The 25,021-nt window shown below is 41.4% G+C and overlaps 1 protein-coding gene across 3 annotated transcripts in view; it reads right to left on the bottom strand.

Moving 5' to 3' along the window:
- YLPM1 (YLP motif containing 1) overlaps nt 1-15,296 on the bottom strand; it is a 76,333-nt gene extending 61,037 nt beyond the window's left edge. Inside the window, exons 1-4 of one of the 3 annotated variants that reach the window (XR_007152755.1) lie at nt 14,056-15,295; nt 4,540-4,776; nt 3,441-3,620; nt 1,680-2,674 (exon numbers count right to left, since the gene is read on the bottom strand). Coding sequence is in view for 2 of the 3 variants with exons in the window: in XM_047861255.1 (XP_047717211.1) it covers nt 1,680-2,674; nt 3,441-3,620; nt 4,540-4,776; nt 14,056-14,931 (2,288 nt within the window). In the remaining variant the exon portion in view is untranslated. Of the gene's footprint in view, nt 1-1,679; nt 2,675-3,440; nt 3,621-4,539; nt 4,777-14,055 lie in introns of all 3 variants that reach the window. The other 2 variants (XM_047861255.1, XM_047861253.1) reach the window with 2 other exon arrangements.
- Nucleotides 15,297-25,021: the final 9,725 nt, after the last annotated feature.

The following is a 25,021-nucleotide window of genomic DNA, read 5'->3' as shown; positions in this document are numbered from 1 at the left end:
GATAGCAAATTAGTCACCAGATCTAAAAGGCAATGCTTAATCCAAGAGATAAGTAAGAATACAAATTAAAAAGTTACACATTCCAAATAAATCAAGACTACAAAATGCACTTGTAATCACTGACAGTATGAATATCACTGAATCATGGCACGAAACACATGCTTAACTAATAGTGCTTTCACTTTGGGGACTCTCCGGACTCTGCTCCCACTGGGTGTGGACTCAGGCTCTACTTTCCCAGTTACGTGATATTGAACAAATTACTCAAACTGCTCAGTCCCAGTCTGTAAAGGGTAAATGTAGGGTATGAACCTGCCTAGTTCACAGGCTGCTGAGAAGATTCCATGAGATAACATATGTAAAGCCTCTGGCAAGGCTTCTGGTACCCAGAGGAACTCGTGTTAATTATGTGTTGCACCAAAGTGGCAGATCTAGAACAGGTAGTAGTTACAGCAACACATTTAGGTTTAATGCAAGAAATAAACTGTCTAGAAAACTGTCAACACCTTATACGGTGGAGTTGCCTCGCCTCTAAATAGCTTTGACTTTGGATGGAGTTTTGCACCATGTTGTTTTCAGAGTTCCAAATTTGGGGAACAAATGATATATTTTGTTTCCAAAGGCTGAAATTAAGTTTAAATTAAAAATGATAATGTAGATACATTGACCCTGAGGTGAAAAATTAATCAACCTACTAAGTGGAAAGAGCACGTTTACAAGACAACATACTCAGCACGATCAAATTTTTCTGATGTATATGTTTTTAAATTATTGTTTCTAAATGGTGAAATTAGGGGACTTACTTTTTAAAATATTTTTCTGCACTATCCAGATTTAGTATAAGGAATATGTATTTCTATCACAATTTTCAATTGGAAAAAATACGATTGAAAATGTTTTTCTATAGGAAAATTAACATTTAGGTCAACTTGGGTAGAAGAATACACTTCTATAAACTTGAAAAAATGAATTTAACACTTTTTAAAAAGCAAAGAAGAAACTCAGAAACTACTAGTTAATTTTTCTGTGTGCTTTTCTAAATAAAAATGTGGTTCAGACAAAAGGAAAATATCTCCCAGATAAGTGAAATATACAGGAAATAAGCTCCATGGGGGCAGGGATTTGTCTGTTCTATTATATTCACTGCCATAAGCACAGAGCAGGAATCTATATTTGCTGAGCAAATGGATAAAAGTCCTATTTACCCTTACACTAAATTTTGTTGCTTTATTTCACTAGAATATTGGCTTATTCGTTTTTATCTCCAACAGCTAGCATATTATCTAGCAAAGAGAAGTTATCAATTCAGTTATTTGTCAAATTAAAAAAAAAAGATAAATAAATTTAATAAATATTACTTTTATAGCTAAAAGGTCAATAAAAAATTGGTAAGCATTACTCTGAAACATGACGTTCACCCTAATTATAATCTTTACATATAGAATAAAAGCAGTGACATCAAAGAAATGGGGCATGTTACTATTTCTAGATTTTATTATGTCACATCGAGTAAGTGAACAACACTAACATTATTAATTGTAAACCAGGAATATATATAAAAGTACAGAGAGAATATAAAAATCATATAAAAAAAGCTTTTTATACCAAGGCCTACCCAGCCTAAATCAACAAAAAAGCCAAGCCAAACCAACCAATCATCCAAACAAAGGCAGACCTACCTTGGGCCTCTTGGGCCTTCCAAGTAACTGCTTCTAGGAGGATCTGGAAGCAGTCCACCTGACCTCACTGGCATGTCCTTGACTGCAGTGATTGGCTGAGATGGAGCAGCTGAAGACTCCCCAAGTCCTTGCTCAGATGAGAACGAACTATATGGCAGAGTAGACTTGCTCAGAGGGGCTTTAGAATTCACTTGTTCTGATGGGCTAATAGCTGATTGCAGTGGAGGATGGTAGGTTGAGGGTGGGGCTGAACCAAAAGACACAGGAGTGGGAAGCAGTGCTGGTCTAGGTTTCTCTGGAACCTGTGAACTCTGAGAACTGGAGGCGGGTGGAACTGGGGCCGTTGCTAACTGAGGAGGTATCCCTTGTGGAACCCCAGGGGGAGGTAATCCTGGAGGAGGTGTGGCTAAAGACAATGGTGGGAGGGGCAGGACAGGCGGAGGTGCCGCTGAGGAGAGAGATGGTGGGGGAAGAACCGGTGGGGGCCCTGCAGAAGAGAGGGAAGGTGGGGGAAGAACCGGTGGGGGCCCTGCAGAAGAGAGAGATGGAGGCATCACAGGTGGGGGCACGGAGGTTGGGAGAGAAGGTGGCATCACAGGTGGGGGCATGCCAGGCGGGGGCACTGAAGCAGGCAGGGCAGGGGGCATCACTGGTGGTGGCAATGATGGAGGCAATACCGGAGGGGGCATTGTTGGTAGAGGTGGAGGCATCTGAGAATATGGAACAAAAGGAGGTGGCATTGACATGTTCCCCATATACTGGTTCTTCATGTTCTGAAATGAATTGACTTTCTCCTGGAGATAGGTCTGAGTCGCTTTCATATGTCCCTGCCATGTTTTCCACTGCTTCTCATACTCCTGAAGCTGATCTTTATGAGGATAAGAATGGAGCTGCTCCTCCCACAGCTGAAACTCCCGCTCCCACTCTTGGTAGAGATGTTGAAACTGTTGCTGCTGCATCTCATAATGCCGCAGCTGCACGTCTACAGACATGGTCTACGAATAAAGGGGTAACAATTATTCAAGACATTCATAGAGGAGAATTCATCAAAAGTTAAAATATTAATGAATCCAGGGCATTTGAAGTCTTAGGAAATCAAAACCCTAGAGACTTTGGGACACTAAGGATAAGCTTGTTACATCTCTTCAGTGATGATCTTTCTTCCTTTGACTCGTTTCTGTAAGTTATCACCGAGATGGAGAAACCAACTAAATACCAAAGCAAATACCTATCTCAGCAATAATTACTTTTCAGGTTTTTAATATTACCGTGGATCATTTTAAGAACTTGAGAAATGATCCATTATTATAGACACACAGACACAAGTTTGTATCTTCAAGATACAAGAAAAACAAGTATCTTTTATGGTGTATTTCCTTAGGTTTTTATGGTGGTGGCTTTGATCTTTCTGATGGATTTTGGCTTGTCTGTCACTGTAGTGATTTGTAGGCAACCTGAAGCTACCTGGTAAGAATCTCTGGCTCTTAAGATCCTCAGCAACAGTGCTCTAACATCCACCTCGGCTGACATGACCAGGAGACTCCACTATACCTGCCCCACCCCAAGAGCATTTCCATAAAACCATACTTCCCAAATCCCTGGTGATGTGACAGATAGCTAACTACCTGGGCCCTCCTAGGAAACATCTATTTGTCAGTATTTAACATCCTTCCTTCTTCATACTTAAATCTCTCTCAGGAATAACAACTCCTTTAAATGACTTGGGGCAACTTCCCACGTGTCAGCGGAGGAAGCACTTGCCTGCATGTGCGGCGGCTGCTGTATAATCTGCTGGTACTGTTGCAGGATCTGCTGTAACTGAGTGTGCTTCTGCATTATTCCCTGATACTGGAAGCCCACTCGATGTTGTTGGTGCTGCTGCCAGTGTGCTGCCGCGGCCTGCAACTGTTTCAACCGGGCATCTTCTTCCGGGTCTTCAGACTACAGTTAAGAGAGAATATATTCTTATGTAAGTAACAAATCAGCAACAAAACTAACAAGAAACCTGAATATTTTACAAAGTAGTATACTATAAAGTCCAGAACCCCTACAACCCTGGCTGACTGAGAAAAACTATTTTATGTTTAGATAAAAGACCTGGCTCTATTTAGACTACGGGTTACAAATACTAATACAAAGGAGTTTATAAATTCCACAGTCTTCATTGGAATAATAATCCATCCCGCTGTCCCTAAGTAGGGCGATCATTTCCCCCAAAAAGCAAATTTACAGCTATGTCCTTTGCCCTCTAGGAGAAACCTTTTTCACGTTAGCCACTTTTCACCAATAGACGACAACGTACTCATTATGGCTCAATAAAGTTTCCACATGGCCTCTGGGAGAAAAGTACCTTTGGATCAAAGTGAAACTTTCCATGTGTCAGTTAATATGTTAAGTGACAAGGATTATCACATTTCATGCTTCAACAGCTCTTTAAGATAGCTACCACCCATTTTGCAGATGAGGAAATTACAGCACAGAACAGTTAACTAACTTGTGCAGAGTCACCACCAGCAAGTGGCAGTGCCTCGACTACAGGCTGGGCAGTCTGACAACAGAAGCTGAAGCTCTTAAACACTGCCCTGTGCTGCCAGTATGAAAACACCCTGGTAGCCCGTTAGTCCTTAGAGACTCTCAGTTCAGAAGAGTGTCTAATTCTTTATTCACTGAAACCATGAAAAAAATGCCTTTTCTAAATTTGATCAGGCATTCATCTGATTATTACGTAACAGAATTCTACATGTACTTAAAAAAAAAATACATAAAAACATATATCCGTTTTGACAAAGGTATATATAAATGAATCAGGAAAAAAAGCTGAATAATTTAGTAAACACCAAGTAATTAATTTTATGGTTACCTGGGGTTCCTCAGGTGGGAGAGGAGGTGGTACCTCCTCATTAGGAGGTGGTAACGGGGGCTCCTCAGATGAAGGGGGTTCTGGTACTTGACTGGTGGCAGGTACTGTAACTTCTTCTTTAACTGGCTCGGGGGCATCCTTTGCTAGGACAGGACCTTTTTTGTGTCCTGGCAAATGTACTTTCGTCCTCTGCTGCAAACTAAGCAGGTGCTGTCGATACCAATACTGCTGCTGTTCCTACAACAGAAGCCATTTTTAAGAATTGTAATTAACAATCCTACATATCTGAAACTCGGTGTTGACAGAGACCTGCGTTGGTATCTGTGTTCACAGGTCTATATGTAAGAAAAGGCAAAGCTGGACTGAGAAAGGCACATAAGTACACGAGATCTTTCCATTCCTCCTCTAGATTTACACATTTAAGTTAAGCAAATATATTAATTCAACATACTTCTCTACTCTCTCAACACACACGCTTTTGGAAGTGAGAGCAGTCTTTTTGATAAATGCTTTCAATATTCACAGCTGCTTGTTTTTAATCTGCCATTACTTGGTGGGGATTTATCAAGGAGTCTTGTAGTTAATGAATATAACCAAGTAGTTCTGTCTCTTCTCTGCCTTCTCTCTCTCCAGTGCTCTTCTGTCTTTTAAACACCTGTTATATCCCAGTTATATACACATAAATGAGAATATACTGTGTTTTAGAATGCTATTTATTTTAAAAGTCTCAGCTTTGTCTTCCAAATTATACTTCCAATAATTCAATTTTCTGGAAGCTTGTTTTATGCTTCCACTTTTAAAAAGTTACAACAAAAACAAGTTTAATGCAGAAATAATTAGAAAATACACCTGATCCTCATTATTCATGGCTTCCATATTTGCAAATTTGCCCACTTGCTAAAATTTATTTCTAACTCCAAAATCAATACTCAGGAATCTTTGGCTGTCATTTGTGGACATGCGTGGCAGAGCAGTGAAAAATCTGAGTTGCCTGCCTTGCACATTTCCTGCTGTGACAGAACAAGGCCATGCTCTGCCTTTTTGTTTGGCTCTCATACTGTAAATAAGTGTCCTTTTCATGGTCTATTGAGGACCACATTTTTCAGATTTCTGTGCTTTTTGTTGGTGATTTTGCTGTTTAAAATGGCCCCAAGTATAGTGTGGTGTGCTGTCTAGTGTTCCTAAGTGCAAGAAAGCTGTGACTGATGTGTTTAATACAGAAAATCTGTTGTAGATACTAACGTCATTCACACCCATGTGTTACAGTGCTATTGGCTGTGAGTTCAATGTTAATCAACAATATACATTAAATAAGGTGCCATTAAACAGGAACACATATGAAACAAGGTTATGTATTAACTGGTGGGTGAACATGAGACCAAAAGCTCATAGGAACCTAACCCTGTATTTCCCCTGGGAGCAGTGGTTTAGTATTCATTAATTCAATGTTCCTGGTCACTTTTTTGCCAGTGTTCTTGGCAACACAAATAAGGAGAATCAACTGTACAAATAAGCAGTAACTGATGAATTCAAATCAATAAAGAATCTCACCACGCAGACATAACTACAGGATCTTCATTTTCCCAGTATTCATTATATAACTCCCTATGGTTACAAGGTTGCATAAGGAAAAAAGTTGTCATAACACTAAAATATTCACTAATGTAATACCCTTTATAGTTCCATAATTAACAACAGCATGCATTTCTACTATAATTATAAAGGTGCAGGATTTTACGAAAGTCATGTTGGAGAACTTAGGAACTCATTACTGATAGTTGAGGATCTAGCCTAAGTCCTGTCAATTACAACCAAAACATTTTTTAGAATAAGAACTGCAAAAGCGAAGGACATGAATATTAAAGGTTGAAAACAGCTCCTGGGAAAATTGATAAACCCCTACATTTTTTTCAACATATCCAAAACCAAAATACAAGATGATATATAATACTGCCATACGACTTTGCAACAAAAATTATAGTACAGAAACCAAATCAACACCAGTCTTTGTTCATTCTAAGACCCAGCTATTCCTAGGGCGCCTGGGTGGCTCAGTCATTTGGGTGTCTGACTCTTGATTTCAGTTCGTGAGATTGAGCCCTGCATCAGGCTCCACACTGAGAGTGGAGCCTGCTTGGGATTCTCTCTCTCCCTTTCTCTGCCCCTCCCCTGCTCACACTTTCTCTCTCCCTCTCTCTCAAAATAAATAAACAATAAAAAAAAAAAAAAGACTCAGCTATTTCTTATGATTTTGGGCTTTGTTTTTTAAGATTGTGTTCCAAGTCAAATTTTTTACTTTTTACAATAAACTTTTGGTTCCTGTGTTAAATGGATTCATTTTCCTTAGATTCAGGGGAATTCATCACCTTTGGATAACCAGGATTTCCTACATTGTTAATATTTTATTGTACATCCTCTTTAATTTCCCACATGCAAACAAGATGCACAAAATATATACTCTTCTCTCACTAAACATAATGTTTTGTTATCTGTTTTTTCACTCACAGAATAGAATTTTCTTGGGAGAGAGTTGCCTCATGTTTTTCTTATATCCTATCTGGTGCTTACACATACTGCTGGAGCACAGGAGAATGTCAATAAATGGTTATTGATCAAATGAAGATCAATAACCATTGATCTTCTAGGCCACTCCTTTCTATGACCTGAACCTTGCTTCAAACCATTGGGAAGAATAAATTCCATCTCACTAACTATATCTTGCAGTCTGGGTCATGATTGGGCCTTTCTGTTTTTAATTACCATGCACATAATCATCAGCTCCAGGGATATAATTACTCTTCCTATTAAACATAAAAACAAAACAAAAAAACAGGACACTGACCATGCAGGTGACAATAATGTACCATTAAAACATTTTCAACTTTCTTCCACTATTTGATGAAAACAGCAACAGTCTTATCTTTCAGCTTAAAAATATTAATAAACTCAGTCTCTTTCAAGCAGAAGTTAAAAGTTTCCTTTAGTTTTTAGTTGCTTTGAAAGCATCGCTAAAAGATACAAAGACGCAAACCACCTTACATCAACTAGAAGCCAACAGCTACAGACTGTACAAGACCTAGATTCTAAATCAATTTATACCCATCTTATTATCAATGTTTCCTAGACCTAGTCTAGGGTGAAGAAGCTTGTTGGAGGGGCACCTTGGTGGTTCAGTCACTTAAGCATCTGACTCCTGATTTTGGCTCTGGTTATGATCTCAGTTTGCAAGATCAAGCCCCACTCTGGGCTCTGTGCTGTCAGTTTGGAACCTGCTTGGGATTCTCTCTCTCTCTCTCTCTCTCTCTCTCTCTCTCTCTCTCTCTCTCTCTCTCACTGCTCCTACCCCACTCACGGTCTCTCTCAATATAAATAAACCTAAAAAAAAAAAAAAAAGAAAAGAACCTTGTTGGACCTTGAGTAGTTGTTGATGTACTGATAGCATGCATTGTAGGTCAATTTCAATTTCTACTTCATATGAACACAATAAGCAGAAGCCAGATCTAATTCAATCTTAGGACTAGGCTTTGGCACATTTTTAAAGCTCTACAAATGAGCATCATTCAGACATGTCCTCAGTGACTCCAAAAGAAGGGTGTTTTTAGCTCTATTGTAGAAAGGAATAAAACCTGTCTGGACTTCCTAATGAAGCCAAAGCCAAACTAGTGGTCAGTTCTTCTGGTTGTTCCATCGTATCAGACAACTCCATCTCACATGGGATGTTAGTTTATAGGTAGAGGAAAATCATTGCACATGTCACATTCAAGAAGAGACTGAACAAAGACAATTAAAAAGGATGTAAGAACTATTTGTCACAAATATCATTACCAAAAAAGATGCGAATTTATTCAACACTTACTGACCACTTGCTGGTACAGTAATGAACTATGTGCTAAATGATTTTCCAAGCAGGGAAGTATAAAGCAAGAGAGTGTGTGAGGTGGGGAGGGGAAGGAGAGACACAGAGAGGGAGAGAGAAAGGGGGAGAGAAAGAGAGAGAGAGAGATGTTGCAGAGATTAATTTTAGAAGGTTGCCTTTCCTATCCAGGTTATTATAAATGTCTGTAACACTAAATGTCCTATGTCTTACATCCTAAAGCAAGGGGTGGGGAGAAATCTGGTAAAATAATGAATTGGTTTTCCATCTTTTAGATTTATTTAAAGTGTTTATTTTCAGTATTCTTGAAGTGCACGTTCTACTCCAGGAATCTTAGTCCCATCTAAAAAATTAAAAATTAAAAAATAATGCTCCTTTACTTCACCTCTTCCTCCAGCTCCTGCCCTCATTCTCTCTCTCTCTCTCCTTCAGTCAAACTTCTTGAAAGAGTTGTCTATACTCACCATCCCCATTTCCTCACCTTCCATCACTCCTCAAATCAATGCAATATGGCTTCAGTCACTATGAAACTGCTCCTGCCAAGGTCAACAATAATCTACATGTCAGTAAATGCAAAAGATAACTCACGGTCTTTATCTTGCTTGACCTCTCAGTGGTAGTGACACAGCTGACCACTCCCTCCTCCTAGAAACAGTCTTCTTCGCACTTCCGTGGGACTGCACTGTCCTGACTTTCCATCTATCCACTTGGTCTTTCTTCTGTTGGTTCCCCTAGATACTGAGACTCTGCGGGGCTAGGCTCAATATCCTTTAAACTCTATCCTTACTCTACACACACTCCTCAGGAGACCTCAGGAGGAACTAACATCCCATGTGAGATGGAGTTGTCTGATACGATGGAACAATCAGAAGAACTGACCACTAGTTTGGCTTTGGCTTCATTAGGAAGTCCAGACAGGTTTCATTCCTTTCTACAATAGAGCTAAAAACACCCTTCTTTTGGAGTCACTGAGGACATGTCTGAATGATGCTATTTCTGTGCCCCAAATACCATTTTTATGCTGATGACTCACAAGTCTATCATGTCTCCAAGGTCTCGATTCTAGACTCTAGACCTGTATCTAACTTCCAATTGGACATCTCCATTTGGAATCATGTGTCTCAAGGACCTCAAACTTAGTAGGTTTAAAACCAAACTCATGTTTTCCCCTCCTCCCCAGACCTGCTCTTCCCCCTCTTCCAGGTTTTCCTATTTTATTAGTAAATGGGACTACCATGTACCTAGCAGTCTATTCCAGAAACTCAGGAATCATCCTTGCCACCTCCCTTTCCACTACTACTCAATCTCCAATTAGATTCTAGTATACAAATACTTCTCCAGTCTTTCCACTTGTCTCTATCTCCACTATTTACCATCCAAGTCCAAGCCACTATTATCTCTTGCCTGGATTATTCTAAGTGCTCTCTCTAAATCACCCTTGATCTTTTCAATTCCACTCTCCACACTGTAAGCACAGTGAGTTTTCAAAAATGCCAATCTGTCACATTTGACTATATAAAATCCTTCAATGTCGTCCTACTTCCCAAAAGTCCTCATAGGCCCACCCTGATCTGGTTTGTGTCTACCATTCACACCCTGAGCTTTCAGTAAGCCTTACTTTAAATGCTATCTGGATAATTCCCACTCATTCTTCAGGTTTCACTTAAATATCACTTACAAAGGGAAACTTCTTCAACTCAGTTACAGCTCTCAGCTATATCCAATCATTTACAAAAATATTTGTTCTTCACCTACTATGTGCTAGACCCTGAGCAGGGCACTGTAAATACAATGGTGAGCTTAAAACAAAAAAGCAAAAAAACCCTCACCTTTTCCCACTCCTCATCAAACAGTCTAGTGATATTTTAGGCATATTTTACAATTCCACAGCACCTTGTGCTGCTCAGAATTACCTATTAAATGGCTTGTTCTTCCCATTGGAACAAGTCAATGAGGGCAGGTGCTATGTAAATTTTCTTCACCATTTCATCTCTGGTACTAAACTAAGGAAGGTACTTGGCACATAGTTGCTACTCAATAAATAGCTGAATTTTAAATAAATGACTAAAAATTCTAATCAAAGTCAACAGCTTTACCTAAATAAGTTTTGAGAATAAAAGGATAAAGTCACAATTTATGAAATAAAGGCTAGTATGCACTTTACCTAGCCAGTCCTTTAAACATACAGAAAAGTTAATGCTTCAAAAAAGATACATTCCATTAAATCATCAATGCTTTACTCTGAAAACTAGAAATTAGGGCGCCTGGGTGGCGCAGTCGGTTAAGCGTCCGACTTCAACCAGGTCACGATCTCGCGGTCCGTGAGTTCGAGCCCCGCGTCAGGCTCTGGGCTGATGGCTCAGAGCCTGGAGCCTGTTTCCGATTCTGTGTCTCCCTCTCTCTCTGCCCCTCCCCCGTTCATGCTCTGTCTCTCTCTGTCCCAAAAATAAATACACGTTGAAAACTAGAAATTAAATGGAAGCATATCAAGCACTTATCCTGTCTTTCCTATACCAACCGTATTTCTAATTAAATAGTCCTAATTTATGAAAGCTTTTCTTTACAGAATTCCATATAGAAAATGAAGAAATGACAGAAAAAAAAATTACGTTATAATCTTTAATGGAGAAATAATTTACTCAGGCAGAGACTATAATGGATGAAACATTAGAGGCAAAACTGATGGGAAGGTTTACAATGGAGGGACCAGACTGTTCCTCCCGATCAATCTTGGCACCACTAATAGTGGGACAACCAGGCATTGTGTGTCTCTTGATGGGATGCAAATGAAGCACACAGGACCACTCTGGTTATGAAGCACACTTGCGAAAAGAAAGGTGAACTTAAACCTAAGTTTTCAGAGTTTACCAGAACTGTGAAAGAGAATGCAACAACTCAAATGATTGGAAAACTATGAGACAGCAGACAAATCCAGAATGCAGGACATTCTACAGGACCACTGAGATAGATTTCTCAAATTCAATGGCATGGGATAGAAAAAGAGAATAGAAGAGACTGGTCTAGATCAGGAGTTCTCAACTGAGGGTGATGTTAACCCCCAAGGGATATTTAGTAATGTCTGGAAACATTTCTGTTTCCCACTGGGGGCTGCTACCGACATCTAGTAGTTAGAGGCCAGAGAAGCTGCTTACACATCCTACAACACACAGACTGTCCTCCACAACAAAGAATTATCCTGCTTCACAGTGTCTATATTGGATCCTGATTTGAACAAACCAATAAAACATGACTGAGTCCACTGGGGAATTTTAACATGGATGATATCAGAGAATTATTTTAAATTCCATTAGTATGATGAGATAATAGGGGAAATCTAAATGGGTCAGGTATTAGATGATACAAAGAAACTGTTGCTACTTTTAGTAGGTGTTATGATGTATTTACCTAAGAAAAGGTCCATTTTTTTTATGAAAGATGACTTAGAATGTAGGGATGAAACAACATGAGATTTAAGATTTGTTTTAAAATATTTCAGCAGCAATAATAATAAAAAAGTATAGATGAAGTAAACATGATAAAATCTTGATAGTTGGTGAATCTGAACGATGGGTATATAGGGGGAACCATGCCATTGTCTCTACTTTTGTGTATGTTTATAATCTTTCACCATAAAAATTTCCAATGACATATTCCAAAAGTAAAGTATGAAGCAAAGAATAATACATGTGCAGAAGGGTTCATTGTAAGAGATTGGCACTGGCATGAAGAAAACCTTTATAATCTAATAAATCAAACTATCCTAAGTCTAGAACATGATAACTTTGTAGCACTGTCCTAGGTGCTACAGAAGATTAAAAGATGGTGAGATAGTCCCTGTCTGCAAGGGACTTACAATCTGAAAAACAGAACCAAACCAGGTGGGTGAGCTCAGGGATGGCTTCAAAGAGACCTGACATTTGAGATGTACCTTTAAAGCAATACAACTATATAAGCAGGGAGAGAGGGTTGAGGAAGTTGGGATGAATTCTAGACAGAGGGAAGGAAGCCTAAACAAGCTTACAAGGTCCTTCTTGGTCTGACCCCCACACTTCTCAAGTCATCTTCCACTTTTTTTCCCCGGATCTCCACAAAAAACCGGAGGCAATGAATACTGAAAGCATTGAAAGAAGTTCAATACAAACAAGGGTACAAAGGCAGAAAAGCAAAACCAGGAAACCAGTGTTCATGGTATTTGTATTAAGGACTGGTCTGATTCCTCCTCCTTTCCCTCCAAAAACAATTCGTTTGTCTAGTAAACAGGAGGATACAGACGTCGTACTTTGGCTTGGACTACCTCTGAGAGTGTTTGACAACAAAAGCACTGGTAATTTCAGAATGGGTTGGGAACGGGGGACAGAAATGTTGTCTCTATTATAGAGGAATCTGAGGGAAATAACCTGGTGGGATGGTACTAATTTGGTATAAGCCAACAGAATCCCTTCTTCTATTTTACTCCAGCATTACAAGAGTTTTCTCCTGATGATGTGCCAAACACAACATCTTGCTAACTTAAAACAACTTACTTATGTTCTTAATTTCTAATGCCAAACCACCACAAAATTAGAGTACCATATCCCTATTTTTTGGTAATCTTTTATATGTAAATCTCAGCTTGTAGATTAAAAAACTCCTTTTTCATTAGGGAATCTAAGGTGGATTAGTAATTGCTAAAAGTGTCTATTTCAAGAAATCAAAACAAGCTATCTACTCTTATCTATAACAAGTTATCATAACAAGTTATCTACTCTTATCTACAAGTTGTCTATCTATATTTACTTTAGTTCTGTCTTTTTTCTTAAGGGAGGAACTCATTTATTACTGCTATCCTAGATATCTTTGCTCTGTAGGAAGAATCACTTAAAGAAGTTTAGAGGAACAGCTCTCTCATAAAGGAAGAGATATCACTAACTTTTTTCCACCTTGGCCACATTCCACAGCAGTTACTCTGGAGTGAATGGTAACAGTGCAATGCAGCAAACTGGCTACATCTTACAACTTTAAGTGATGTGAGAAAGGATGTATGGGTCCATTCCTCAAATAACCAAGATACTCCCAAAAGGGTAAAAGGTGAAGAGACTTCCTATGGATTGCATATGTATCTATAAGCATAATTAGGATGCTTCTGTTAGAACATGACTTCATTCTTCATTTGCTAACACCTTGTAATTCACGTAGCTGAGAGCTATCGGTGGCCCCCTAAATAACTTTTTAAAGAAGCTAACTGGCCATAAATTTCATATGCACTTCAGGTATCAGCCCTTTGGGAAGCTTCTTTTTTTATGCTGCCTCTCAGATGGAAATTTGAGTTTAAAATACAATTTTAAAACAAAGCGCTTTGCGAGAGCAACAAAATCTAGGAGGTCAGTCAGAGGAAACCAAAGAATACATCTGAGAAGTAACTCTTAACCCACCTCACTACTCCATGGTGTTTAGGAACATCTTCAAGAACCGTTCTTTTAATAATCCACATTTAGCTACTTGAAAAGCTGGGATGTCAGACTTCTGACTCTCAAGGAATCCTTTGGAGTGTAAATTAGCTACTCATTGTGCTGGAATTAGCCTAAGCACTGGTTAAAGCACTGAGGCCTGCTCACTTAGGGCCCTCTAGGTGAAAGATGCAGTTCAGGCAGATGCTTTCTTACCTGTGGAGTCATTGTTGAGGGATCTGGCTCAGGGGCAGCTTGCTGCTGTTCAGCACTCTTGTTCTTGGCCCCACTCTCCAAAGGCTCTTGCTGGACAGTTGTCTTATTCCCAGAAGGGGCGGACGGTGGAGGTGGAGCTAATAGTTGGGATTTAGCATGGCCCTGGGAGGGGCGGGAAGGAGATGCCTGAGAAGGGGGTAAATAGGACTGGGAATGGCTCAAATAGGATTGCGAGGAGGAGGAAGAGGAAGAATAAGAGGGGGTGGGCGCCAGGTAGGATTGGGAAGGTGGGGACTGAGAAGGGGACGGCTGAGCGGGAGGCAGGTAGGGCTGAGACGAGGCCGGGGGATAGTACGAGGGTGGTGGCTGAGGTGGGGGCATGTAAGATTGAGACGGGGGCATATATGACCCCGGCGGTACAGGGGGAGATTCGGGGGGGGAATCCAGCTCCATGGGAACCAAACCAGGAGACCCGTCTCGTTGGTGGTGGAGCATCTGGTGTTTGTACTGCTGCTGCTTCTGATAGCTGAGGGCCGGCCCAGGTGGCGGGGGCATCGGTGGCGGCGGTGGCTGCCAGTCCCCGTAGCCGCCCCCCGGCATCACCGGCGGGGGCGGCAGGGGGGGCGGAGGAAGGTGATGGGGCTGGAGCACGCACTGCATTTGCTTCTGGTGCATCTGCTGCAGCTGCTGGAGCTGCGCCAGGTGCTGCTCGCGGAAGCTCATGAAGCCCGAGGAGGAGGGGGCCGCGGGAGTCGTCGAGCTCGAATACCCGGGCCCCGGCGAGGCCTCAGGAAGCGCCACCGGCGGTGGCGGCGGCGGGACCGGCGGCGGCGGATAGTGGCTGCTCCCGCCATACCGGCCCCAATTCGGGTACATATCGGAGAAGGCGGCGCAGGGCTCGTCCCGGCGCCGTTACTCGTCGCAACCGACCTCCAGGAGCTGCGGCGGCGACGGCGACAGCCGGAACTCGCGGTGCCTACAGGCCCCGGAGCGTGTAAACGGAGCGCGCCAGTGCGCCGGCGCTACCGAGCTGGGCCCGCGACCGGGAAGGCGGGGACGGCACTGGGGCGACTACGCCTGCGCAGTAGCCACCGAGAGGAGAACAAAGGCGAGATAGAGCGACCCTTTGCTTGGAGACTCTCGGTTGCCATCTTCCTTCGGGCTCGGATAATGTAGGCGCGAGTAGAATGTTCTCATAGAATCGAGGAACCATAGAGTCTCACAGCCGAAAGGGGTGGTAGAGATCGTATCGCTCCACGGGTTCATTTTTGAATGGAAAAAAAAAAGGTTCCATTCACAATAGCAACAATCTCAACAACAACAAAAATGCCATGAAACAAGTAGCAATAACTCTCATAAGAAATATGTAGAATTTATATGAAGAAAACTACAGAACCATACAGGATCATATCCGACGGGGATAAGTTAGACTTGAAATAATGGAGAGGCTTACCATGATCCTGAATGAAAAGAGGAGAAATTGTAGAGATGTCAGTTCCTCTCAAATTCAATGAATAGATTCAGTTCAGTTCTAACAAAAATTCCAATTAGGAACGAATCTGTGAAGAATAGAAACATTCTGAAGACAGAACGTAAGACTACACCAATATATGGTGCACACTTACATGAAAGGTAACATCTGCAGTTATTGTAAAAGGTGAGAAATAGAATTCCTTAGAATAACTCAACACATAAAAATTCACGTTGGGGAATCTCAGCTAAAGCAAAGATAGCAAAAACCAGATGCAAAGATTGTCTAGAGAGGGTGACCTAGAAAATAATCCAATCTGTCAGCAAAATACTCAACTTTGGCTTGAGTGAATTACTGAAAAACTGGGCTGATACACCCTGAATTCTGGAAAGAAAAGAAGAACCTAACTCTGAGAATGCTAAGTGTGTCAGTGTGTCAGTCGTGCACCACTTAAAGATTTGACCTTTCTTCCATCTTAGCAAACCCAGATCTTCACCTCTCTTAGGAGGTGGATGTGAGTAGAAAGTGGGGCATCCAAAGATCTTTCAGAGGGGAGAGCTTTTCATTCTCTTTTTCCTTTTTGAAGTATAACATATATACATGAAATTAAACATCATAAGTGTACAGGTTAGTGAATTTTCACAAACCAATCACACTGTGTAACTAGCACCCAGATCAAGAAACAGAACATTAGGGCCAGGTCAGATGCCTGCCCTTGTGCCCCTTCATCTCTCAAAAAGAGAAGAAGAAAAGAAAGAAAGAAAGAAAGAAACAGAACATTAGCCAACTCATAAACCCCACTTACCTGCAATTTTAATATTTGCTATTGAAATTCTCTTTTGAAAAATATAAAAATACAAGTTATTTATCATAGTAATAGCCTAAAGGAGAATATCAGATGATCATTGCATTAGATGAAGAAAAAGAATATGATAAAATTCAACATCCATTCATGATTTTTTTTTAATTTTTTTAAATGTTTTTATCTGTTTTTGAAGGAGAGAGAGAAAGCATGCACGGGGGAGGAACAGAGAGAGAGGGAGACACAGAATTCAAAGCAGGCTTCAGGCTCTAAGCTGTCAGCACAGAGCCCGATGCAGTGCTTGAACCCACGAACTGTGAGATCATGACCTGAGCTGAAGTCGGACGCTCAACTGACTGAGCCACTCAGGTGCCCCGCCATTCATGATTTTTAAAAAGCTTAGCAAACCAGAAATAAAAGGGAACACCCAAATCTTATGAAGAATATTTACTTATTTAAAAAAAATTTTTAACGTTTATTTATCCTAGAGAAACAGACAGAGCATGAGAATGGGAGGGGTAGAGAGAGGGGGAGACACAGAATCCAAAACAGGCTCCAGGGTCTGAGCTGTCAGCATAGAGCCTGACGTGGGGCTCGAACCCACAAATCGCGAGATCATGACCTGAGCCGAAGTCGGATGCCCAACTGCCTGAGCCACCCAGGCAACCCTGAGTATTTACTTATTTTTAAAGTTTATTTATTTTGAGAGAGACAGAGATAGCGCGAGTGCACATGCTCACACACACACACACACACACACACACACAGGGCGGGGGAGGGAGGGGCAGAGAGAGAGAGAGGGAGAGAATCCCAAGCAGGCTCTGAGCTGTCAGCACAGAGCCCAACATGGGGCTTGATCTCACAAACCATGAGATCATGACCTGAACTGAAATCAAGGATCTGATGCTTAACCAACTGAGCCACTCATGCGCCTTGCCGAAAGCCAAGCTATCCAACCAGCCTGATGGCAGGGCCTGGGCAGTGGACGGATTGGGACTGCATGGCGGCCCACTGAAAGTGAAGCTTCTTGTACTCCTGCTTTTATGTAATGTGGCCTTAGCATTGGTCGGGGCAGCCACCCTACCAATGAAAGTACCTGGGGATTTGTCAGTTGGGGAATTGCCCACAACAGGCCCCCTGGGAAAAGAATCATTGGGGAAAGAAATAAGATCCCGCAGGGAAATTATGTGCCCCTACATCCAGCCCTTGCCACCCCCTATAAAGATTCCTCTACCTAAAGGAAGGATAGCCCCATACATTTCCCAGCCAAGGAGGGGACAAATGGTTCAAAATCCCCACTCTGGGAACAAAGGAATGTATCTATGGATACAAGTTACTCCAACCCCTACGCCCACGTGGCCCCCAGGAGGCATTCCAGATGATGATTGGACCTGGTGGGTTAAGGTACAGAATGGTTCATTAGTTCCTAGGTATATATTGTCTCTCTGGGAACGCATAAGGCATGGGTTCCCAGGGCCCTCTTGGCTCCCTCCCGGCACCCCAGACCAAAGCACATACCTTTGTTCCTTGTACTGCAAATGGTTCAAAGGAACAATTAAGAAGTCATATCCCAGGGCGCCTGGGTGGCTCAGTCGGTTAAGCGTCTGACTTCGGCTCAGGTCATGATCTCGTGGTCTGTGAGTTCGAGCCCCACGTCGGGCTCTGTGCTGACAGCTCAGAGCCTGGAGCCTGCTTCGGATTCTCTGTCTCCCTCTCTCTCTGACCTTCCCCCGTTCATGCTCTGTCTCTCTCTGTCTCAAAAATAAATAAAAACATTAAAAAAAAAAAAGAAGTCATATCCCTGTAAACGTTCCACTTGAGGTGTTGAGAGATAGATGACCTTTCATGAAAATAGCAGGGCAAATGCTTTATAGACAAACATAGATACATAATGAAAATAATATGAAGAAATTAATCAATAAGCAAAAGGCAGGAGGGAACGTTACAAAGAAATAACCATGAGGTTCCTTAATGGGTGATTACACAAAGGAACATTTTTAGAATTAGGTAAAGCCGAGAAACATAGATGACGCACGCTACAGGGAAATTGCTAACAAATATAATGCCACATTTGCCACAATAAAGTGGCCAGTCTAACACATTGCTGTTGTCTGTGTCCACTTGTTAGTTTCGCTGACGCCGTTCATCCTTCGGGAACCCCTGGACCTGCTGGGGCTGGACCTCAGCAGTGCCTCAAGAGTATTTTTTCTAATGTTTATTTATTTTTGAGAGAGCGGGGTGGGAGGGGGTGGTACGAGAGGCAGAGAGAGAGAGAGAGAGAGAGAGAGAGAGACAGAGGAACCCAAGCAGGCTCCACACTGACAGCAGAGAGCTGCAGGGCTCGAACCCACGAACCGTGCGATCATGACCTGAGCCAAATCCAGACGCCAAATGGACTGAGCCACCCAGGTGCCCCAAGAGCACTTATTTTTAAACACTACGACAAACATCATGCTTAAGTGTGAAACGCTGCGAGTTTTCCCACTAGGATCAACAACAGATGCCCACGACCATCACATCTGCTATGGACTGAATTGCGTACCACCCTCTCCCCACCAAAAATGTGACTTGGGAATGTGACTTTACTTGGAAATAAAGTCGTTGAAGATGTAATTAGTTAAAATGAGATCATCCTATAGTAGGGTCAATCCAATATGACTAGTGTCCTTATGAGAAGATGGCCATGTGAAGACACAGATATGCCCACGTGATGCTGAAGGCAGAGATTGGAGTTATGCAGCTGCAAGCCAAAAAGTGGAACAGATAGAATTCTCAGACACTGACGGCGCACGTGTAAACTAGGATGACCATTCTGAAATACTATTTGGCAGCATCTACTAGAGCTGAACAGACACATATATGACCCAGGAATCCCACTACTAGGCATATAATGCCGTAATAATGCATGTAGATATTATACAGAAGGCATGTTCACAGCAGCACTCCTTGTAATGCCTGAAAACTGGAAAGCAACCCAAATGTCCACCTAGATGAGAATGGATAATGGAATTGTGGTATATTTATACAACGGAATACAGAACAGTGAGAATGAACGAAGTATAACCACATGCGACAACTCAGGTGAATCTCACAAACATAATGTTGAACAAAAGAAGCTAGGCAAAAAAGAATATGTCCTGTATGCGTTCACATATATAAATTGAAAAATATACAAAATTGATATGTAGTGTTAGAATTCAGGATAGACCCTTGGGGTGAAGAGATAGTGACTGAAGGGGGGTGTGAAGACGTCTTCTGGTAACGTTTGGTGTCTTGATCTGGGTGCTGGTTACATGGGTATGTTTAGTTTGTGAAAGGTTCATCAAGCTGTGCCACTTAGGATTTATGCACTTTCCTGTTTGTATAATTCAATGAATGTACCTAAGAAAACCCTGAAAGATGGAAGTTCAAGAGAATATTTACCGTATAATTGGCTTTACATATAGTTCAAAAATAGGCAAAATGAAATTGTAATGTTAAAAGTGACACCAGTGGTTGCCTTTGGGGAGAAGGAAAAGGGTAGTGACTGGAAGGGGGTACAAGTAGGGTTTCTGAAGTGCTAACAATGTTCTATTTCTTGAGCCAAATAGTAATTACACAGATATTTGCTTTGTTAAAACTTATTTAGCTGTGTGTTTATCCTTCGTGCTTTCTTGTTTGTATGATGTACTTCACTTTTTTTCTTTTTTTTTTTTTTTTTTTAAGTTAAAGAGGTGCCTGGGTGGCTCAGTCAGTTAAGCGTCCGGCTCTGGCTCAGGTCATGATCTCACGGTGCGTGGGTTTGAGCCTCGCGTTGGGCTCTGTCCTGACAGCTCAGAGCCTGGAGCCTGCTTCAGATTCTGTGTCTCCCTCTCTCTCTCCGCCCTCCCCTGCCTGTGCTCTGTCTCTCTCTCAGAAATAAACATTAAAAAAAGGTTTTTTTAAAAAAAGGTGGGAAGGAGAAAAGTGATATTAGCAGAAAGCTGAGAAAGATGAGATTAGGTGGAGGGAAGTGGAAAGGTTTCAGGGATAGTAGGTTCTAGCTGTCGTGACCACCATCCCATCTCTCAACCACCATTCGTCTTTCAGCACCTACTCGGGAGACAGCACCTTTGTTTAAACAGCCCATTCCACATTCTTTCTCCTCATTGTTTCAAGATAAAGATCCAATTGGGCATTGTTTGAGATGCGATAGAAATCCTATGCCCTAGATTCTTACTCTCAGGGAACGAAGATATAGTTGGCTACTCAAACCTTCTAAGCCTGCACGATTTTCAAAAATCACAGCCGCCTTTATGATACAGAACCCCTATCTATACCAGTAAAAGAAGCTTCATTGTGTAATGCTCTCCTGGTGACACTTTAATAACACTGATTTCACATTATGTGACCAACCCCAGGCCAATTTTTCAGAGATAAATTTTTACTAATCTAGCATGAAAAAAGCAAATAACAATAAAAATATAAAGTGCTCTGGGGCATCTGGGTGGCTCAGTTGGTTAAGAATCCGACTCGACTTTGGTTCAGGTCATGATCTCAGGGTTCATGAGTTCAAGCCCCATGTCAGGCTCTGTGCTGACAGTGTGGAGCCTGCTTGGGATTCTCTCTCTCTCTCTTTTTCTCCCCCCATCCCTGTGCTCTCTGAGAGAGAGAGAGAGAGAGAGAGAGAGAGAGAGAGAGAGAGAGCGCTCTTATTCAAAATGAACTAAGGGATGAATTAAAGCACAAATCACATAGAAGGTTTTGTGTAGGAGATTCCAGAGGGGGTTAGCTCTTAACTGTCAATGCTGTCATAGTCAACTTGTATGAGTCTTCTCTGGAGTAGTTTTATAACCCAGCTATACTTCTCTCTTTTATGTTTCATTCTTGCTGTTGCTAGGGGGACTTGAGTGAGGGCTGGGAGGTAGCACTTGGTTGGTTAGTGGTTTGAGGTCATATTCTGATTGGCTGATGGCTTACATGCCATTTTGAGGAATAAAAATCTCTGCTAGCTCGTGCAGCATGTCCTGTTCTAAACAACAAGATCTAGAGGCAGATCATCTACTGTTGGACCTATGCATCCTTCGGCAGGCATTTCATAAGGATTTTGGATGGTGTCTAGACTTAGAGTAACCTGGTCATGCGTAACCTAGGCAACGTTAGTGTTTCTTCCCCTCCCTATTACCATGGAGTCATGTTCTCATTTTATCCTAAAGAAACCCATAGGTGTTCCTATGGAATCCCAATTGCCATGTAGACAGTCCTTTCAACCATTCCCAATGGATCACAGTTTAGGCGAGCCCGGACCTTGAGGATGGTTGTGTCCATTACAGTTCTTTGGATGTTATCCATAGCAACAGCTGCAACTTAAAAAAATGTATTGAAAAGATACTGTGGAAGTCACAAAATAGACCAAAAGGTCATTTAACTAGATCTAGGAGTAGGAAGAAACCAAGGCAGGAGCTATTCTACCATCAAAGCTCTGAATTCTATAAGAAACAAATTTCAACTCTTTTTTTTTTTTTTTTTACACTTTTAGCCATTCAGTGCCTTTTCAGATATGTGGGATGGCAAGAGGAAAGATCTGGAAGAAAGAGCCTCCAGTGCCCCCCTCATCTTCTATAGTGAAAAGGCTGGGTACTTTGATCTCATCATAGCTGCACTCAATTGGGGAAAATGTAACACTCCAAAAACAGAGCAAAACAAAAAAGTTTGGGTGCTGTTAGGAAGGAGGAGTGGATGTGGGCAAGCAAAAACAACAAGCATTCACTACCCTGGACCTCTGTTGTCAGGCAAATATTCTTAAAGACAGGAGCATAAAAAGGAGTTAGGCAGTATAGATCAAATGCAAAAAGAACATCACCAAGAAGATCTTAAGAACAAATACAGGCACTTTGAGCAAGGGTAAAATTGCGAATGACTTTAAAACTGAATAACTCATGTATTAATTAGGATGCAGACTAAGCTGCTGTAACGAGACACTGAGATATAGTGGCTTAAACAAAATAAAAGTTTATTTTTCATTTATACAACAGTTCAGAGGTAAGCAGCCCAAAGTTGCAGTCTTCAACATAAAGCTTCCGCCTCTAGGTTCAAAGTGGCTGCTCTGGCTCCTGCTATCAAATCTGCATCTAGGGGCGCCTGGGTGGCGCAGTCGGTTAAGCGTCCGACTTCAGCCAGGTCACGATCTCGCGGTCCGTGAGTTCGAGCCCCGCATCGGGCTCTGGGCTGATGGCTCAGAGCCTGGAGCCTGTTTCCGATTCTGTGTCTCCCTCTCTCTCTGCCCCTCCCCTGTTCATGCTCTGTCTCTCTCTGTCCCAAAAAAATAAAACGTTGAAAAAAAAAAAATCTGCATCTAGCTAATAGGCAAGTAGATGGATTAGGGAAGCAGACATTTAAGGAGCATGCCTTTTAAGGTCATGACCCAGAAGTGATACATATCACTTTCAGTTACATCCTGTTGGCTATAACTTAGTTGGTTGGCTCTGCTTAGCCTCAGGAAGGTTTGGAAACCAGATAAAACTCATTAGATATATTATTAAGGGAAGATGAAAGAGTGAATACTGGGGACAACTGGCAGTATCTGCCACACTGATGACACCAAGTTCTAATAAGGCTGTGGAGCAACAGAAACTCTCATACACTGTTGATGGGAATACAAATGTGAACTTAAAGAGTAATTTAACAGTATCTAACAGAACTGAAGACACATAATGCCTTATGACACAACTTCACTTCTAAGTATATATCTTGGACTAGAGATACTCTTATACATATGTACAAGAAGGCATGTAAAAAAAAAAACGCAGCCCTGTTTGTAATAGCAAAAATTGGAAACTCAAAATCTAGAGGAGACTATCTAGAGGAGAATGGATAAACAAAATGTTTAATATTCACACAAATTTCATGCAGCAATTAAGGCGAATGAAGGACAGCTAAATGTATTAACATGGATGAATCTCACAAACTTAATTCAGAAAAAAAAAAGACTATACATAATAGGAATATACCCAAAAGAACTAAGGCAGAGATGTGAAGAGATACTTGAATTCCCATGTTCATAGCAGCATTATTCATGATAACCAAATGTGGGAGCAACCCAAGTGTCCACTGACAGATGAATGGATAAACAAGTGTGGTTTATACATACAGGGGAACATTATTCAACCTTAAAATAAGGAAATTTTTGACACGTTACAACATAGATGAATCTTGAACATTAGGCCAAGTGAAATAAGCCAGTCACAAAAGTACAAATACTGTATGATTCCACTTAAATAAGGTACCTAGAGTACTAAAATTCATGGACCCAAAAGATAGAATCATGATTGATAGGGGCTGGGGGAAGAGGAGAATGGGGAGTTGTTTGATGGGGACAGAGTTTCAGTTTGGGAAAATGAAAAACAATTCTGGAGTTGGTTGACGGTGATGGTTGCACAACACGGATGCACTTCATGTCGCCATACTGTATACTTACAAATGGTTAAAGTGGTAATTTTGTGTATTTTACCACGTTAAAAAAAAACGACAAATGATTTCGTTTATAGGCAGCTCACAAACATACACCTTACAAACATATTGCCAAGGTATTATGGGTAAAACTATAGTGAAAATCAAGAGGATGACAAATACAAACACAAAATCCCGTTACCTCAGAGGTGGGGGAGTTGGGAGAAGTGAATGTCATCAGGCAGGATTACAAGGAAGGTTCAAAGTTATGGGTAATGTTCTTTTTCTTAAATTGGGATGGGGTGCAAAGGGGTTCCATCTTAGGAATCTTTTGCCTTAAATATGCTCCATATAGGCCATATTTTATGTTATATTACATTTCATAATTTGAAGGCATATATATTTAAATATATAACATAAACCTATACCTTCAAATGCATCTATTGTATATTTTAATGTGGAAAAATTAAAGGCGAATGGAGAAATATTAAAGTGGGTTAACTGAGGACAAATTAGAAAAAATTATTAAGACACTTGTCCTATACTCTAAAACGTAGCTTCAAGTTGTGTAATCCCACCTCAGTCAAGTGTTTGAGAATTAGGTGTCGTGAATACTACTGTTTGCCTGCAGAACATCCATTTCCTTCGTTCTTCTTAATAAGATTCCAATGTTGTTCAGGTGTTCACGTCTCCCATTATGTATCTCATGTCACTCAGAAAAGCCAACCATCTCCAGCCCTAAGAGTAGGTCCCAATTAGTTTAAGTCCATTGTGATTAGATCATCCCATTGGCATTTACTGGGAGGTTCTGTAGGCATCTAATCAGCACGTGATATTTCTTTGGCCACCCAAGGGTTGGCATCTGCCCAAAGTTGGTACAATCATACTGAAGCAAAGGATTTTTATTAAGTGATTGCTGTTTACAGCCAACTGGGGGCTTTGATGACAAAGCCAACAGAAGGCAAAGTTGGGAATTGAGGGATGTAGAGCTTCAGATCTGATTGTACTGTGCATAGAGCTGCACTACCTTTGAAATTCCTGTTATTCAAGATGCATCTCCTTATTGTTTGCACTGAAAGCACCCTAACTGAAACCTGGATATATACTCTAAGGACATGTACGGAAACAAGAATCTCAGATACACAGTTGGGCCCCATGGAAACTCAGAAACTCCACTAGGCACTACAAGAAGGGCCGCACCTGTGGGCCTTACAGAGATCGGAATGTGTATCAGGATACGAATGGTGCTTAGGACCCAAAGTAGATGTAGCTGTCACTCCCTCGGC

This window comes from Prionailurus viverrinus, chromosome B3 (genome assembly GCF_022837055.1).
Source record: "Prionailurus viverrinus isolate Anna chromosome B3, UM_Priviv_1.0, whole genome shotgun sequence".
Classification (NCBI taxonomy): domain Eukaryota; kingdom Metazoa; phylum Chordata; class Mammalia; order Carnivora; family Felidae; genus Prionailurus; species Prionailurus viverrinus.
This window is presented reverse-complemented; position numbering and strand designations above follow the sequence as displayed.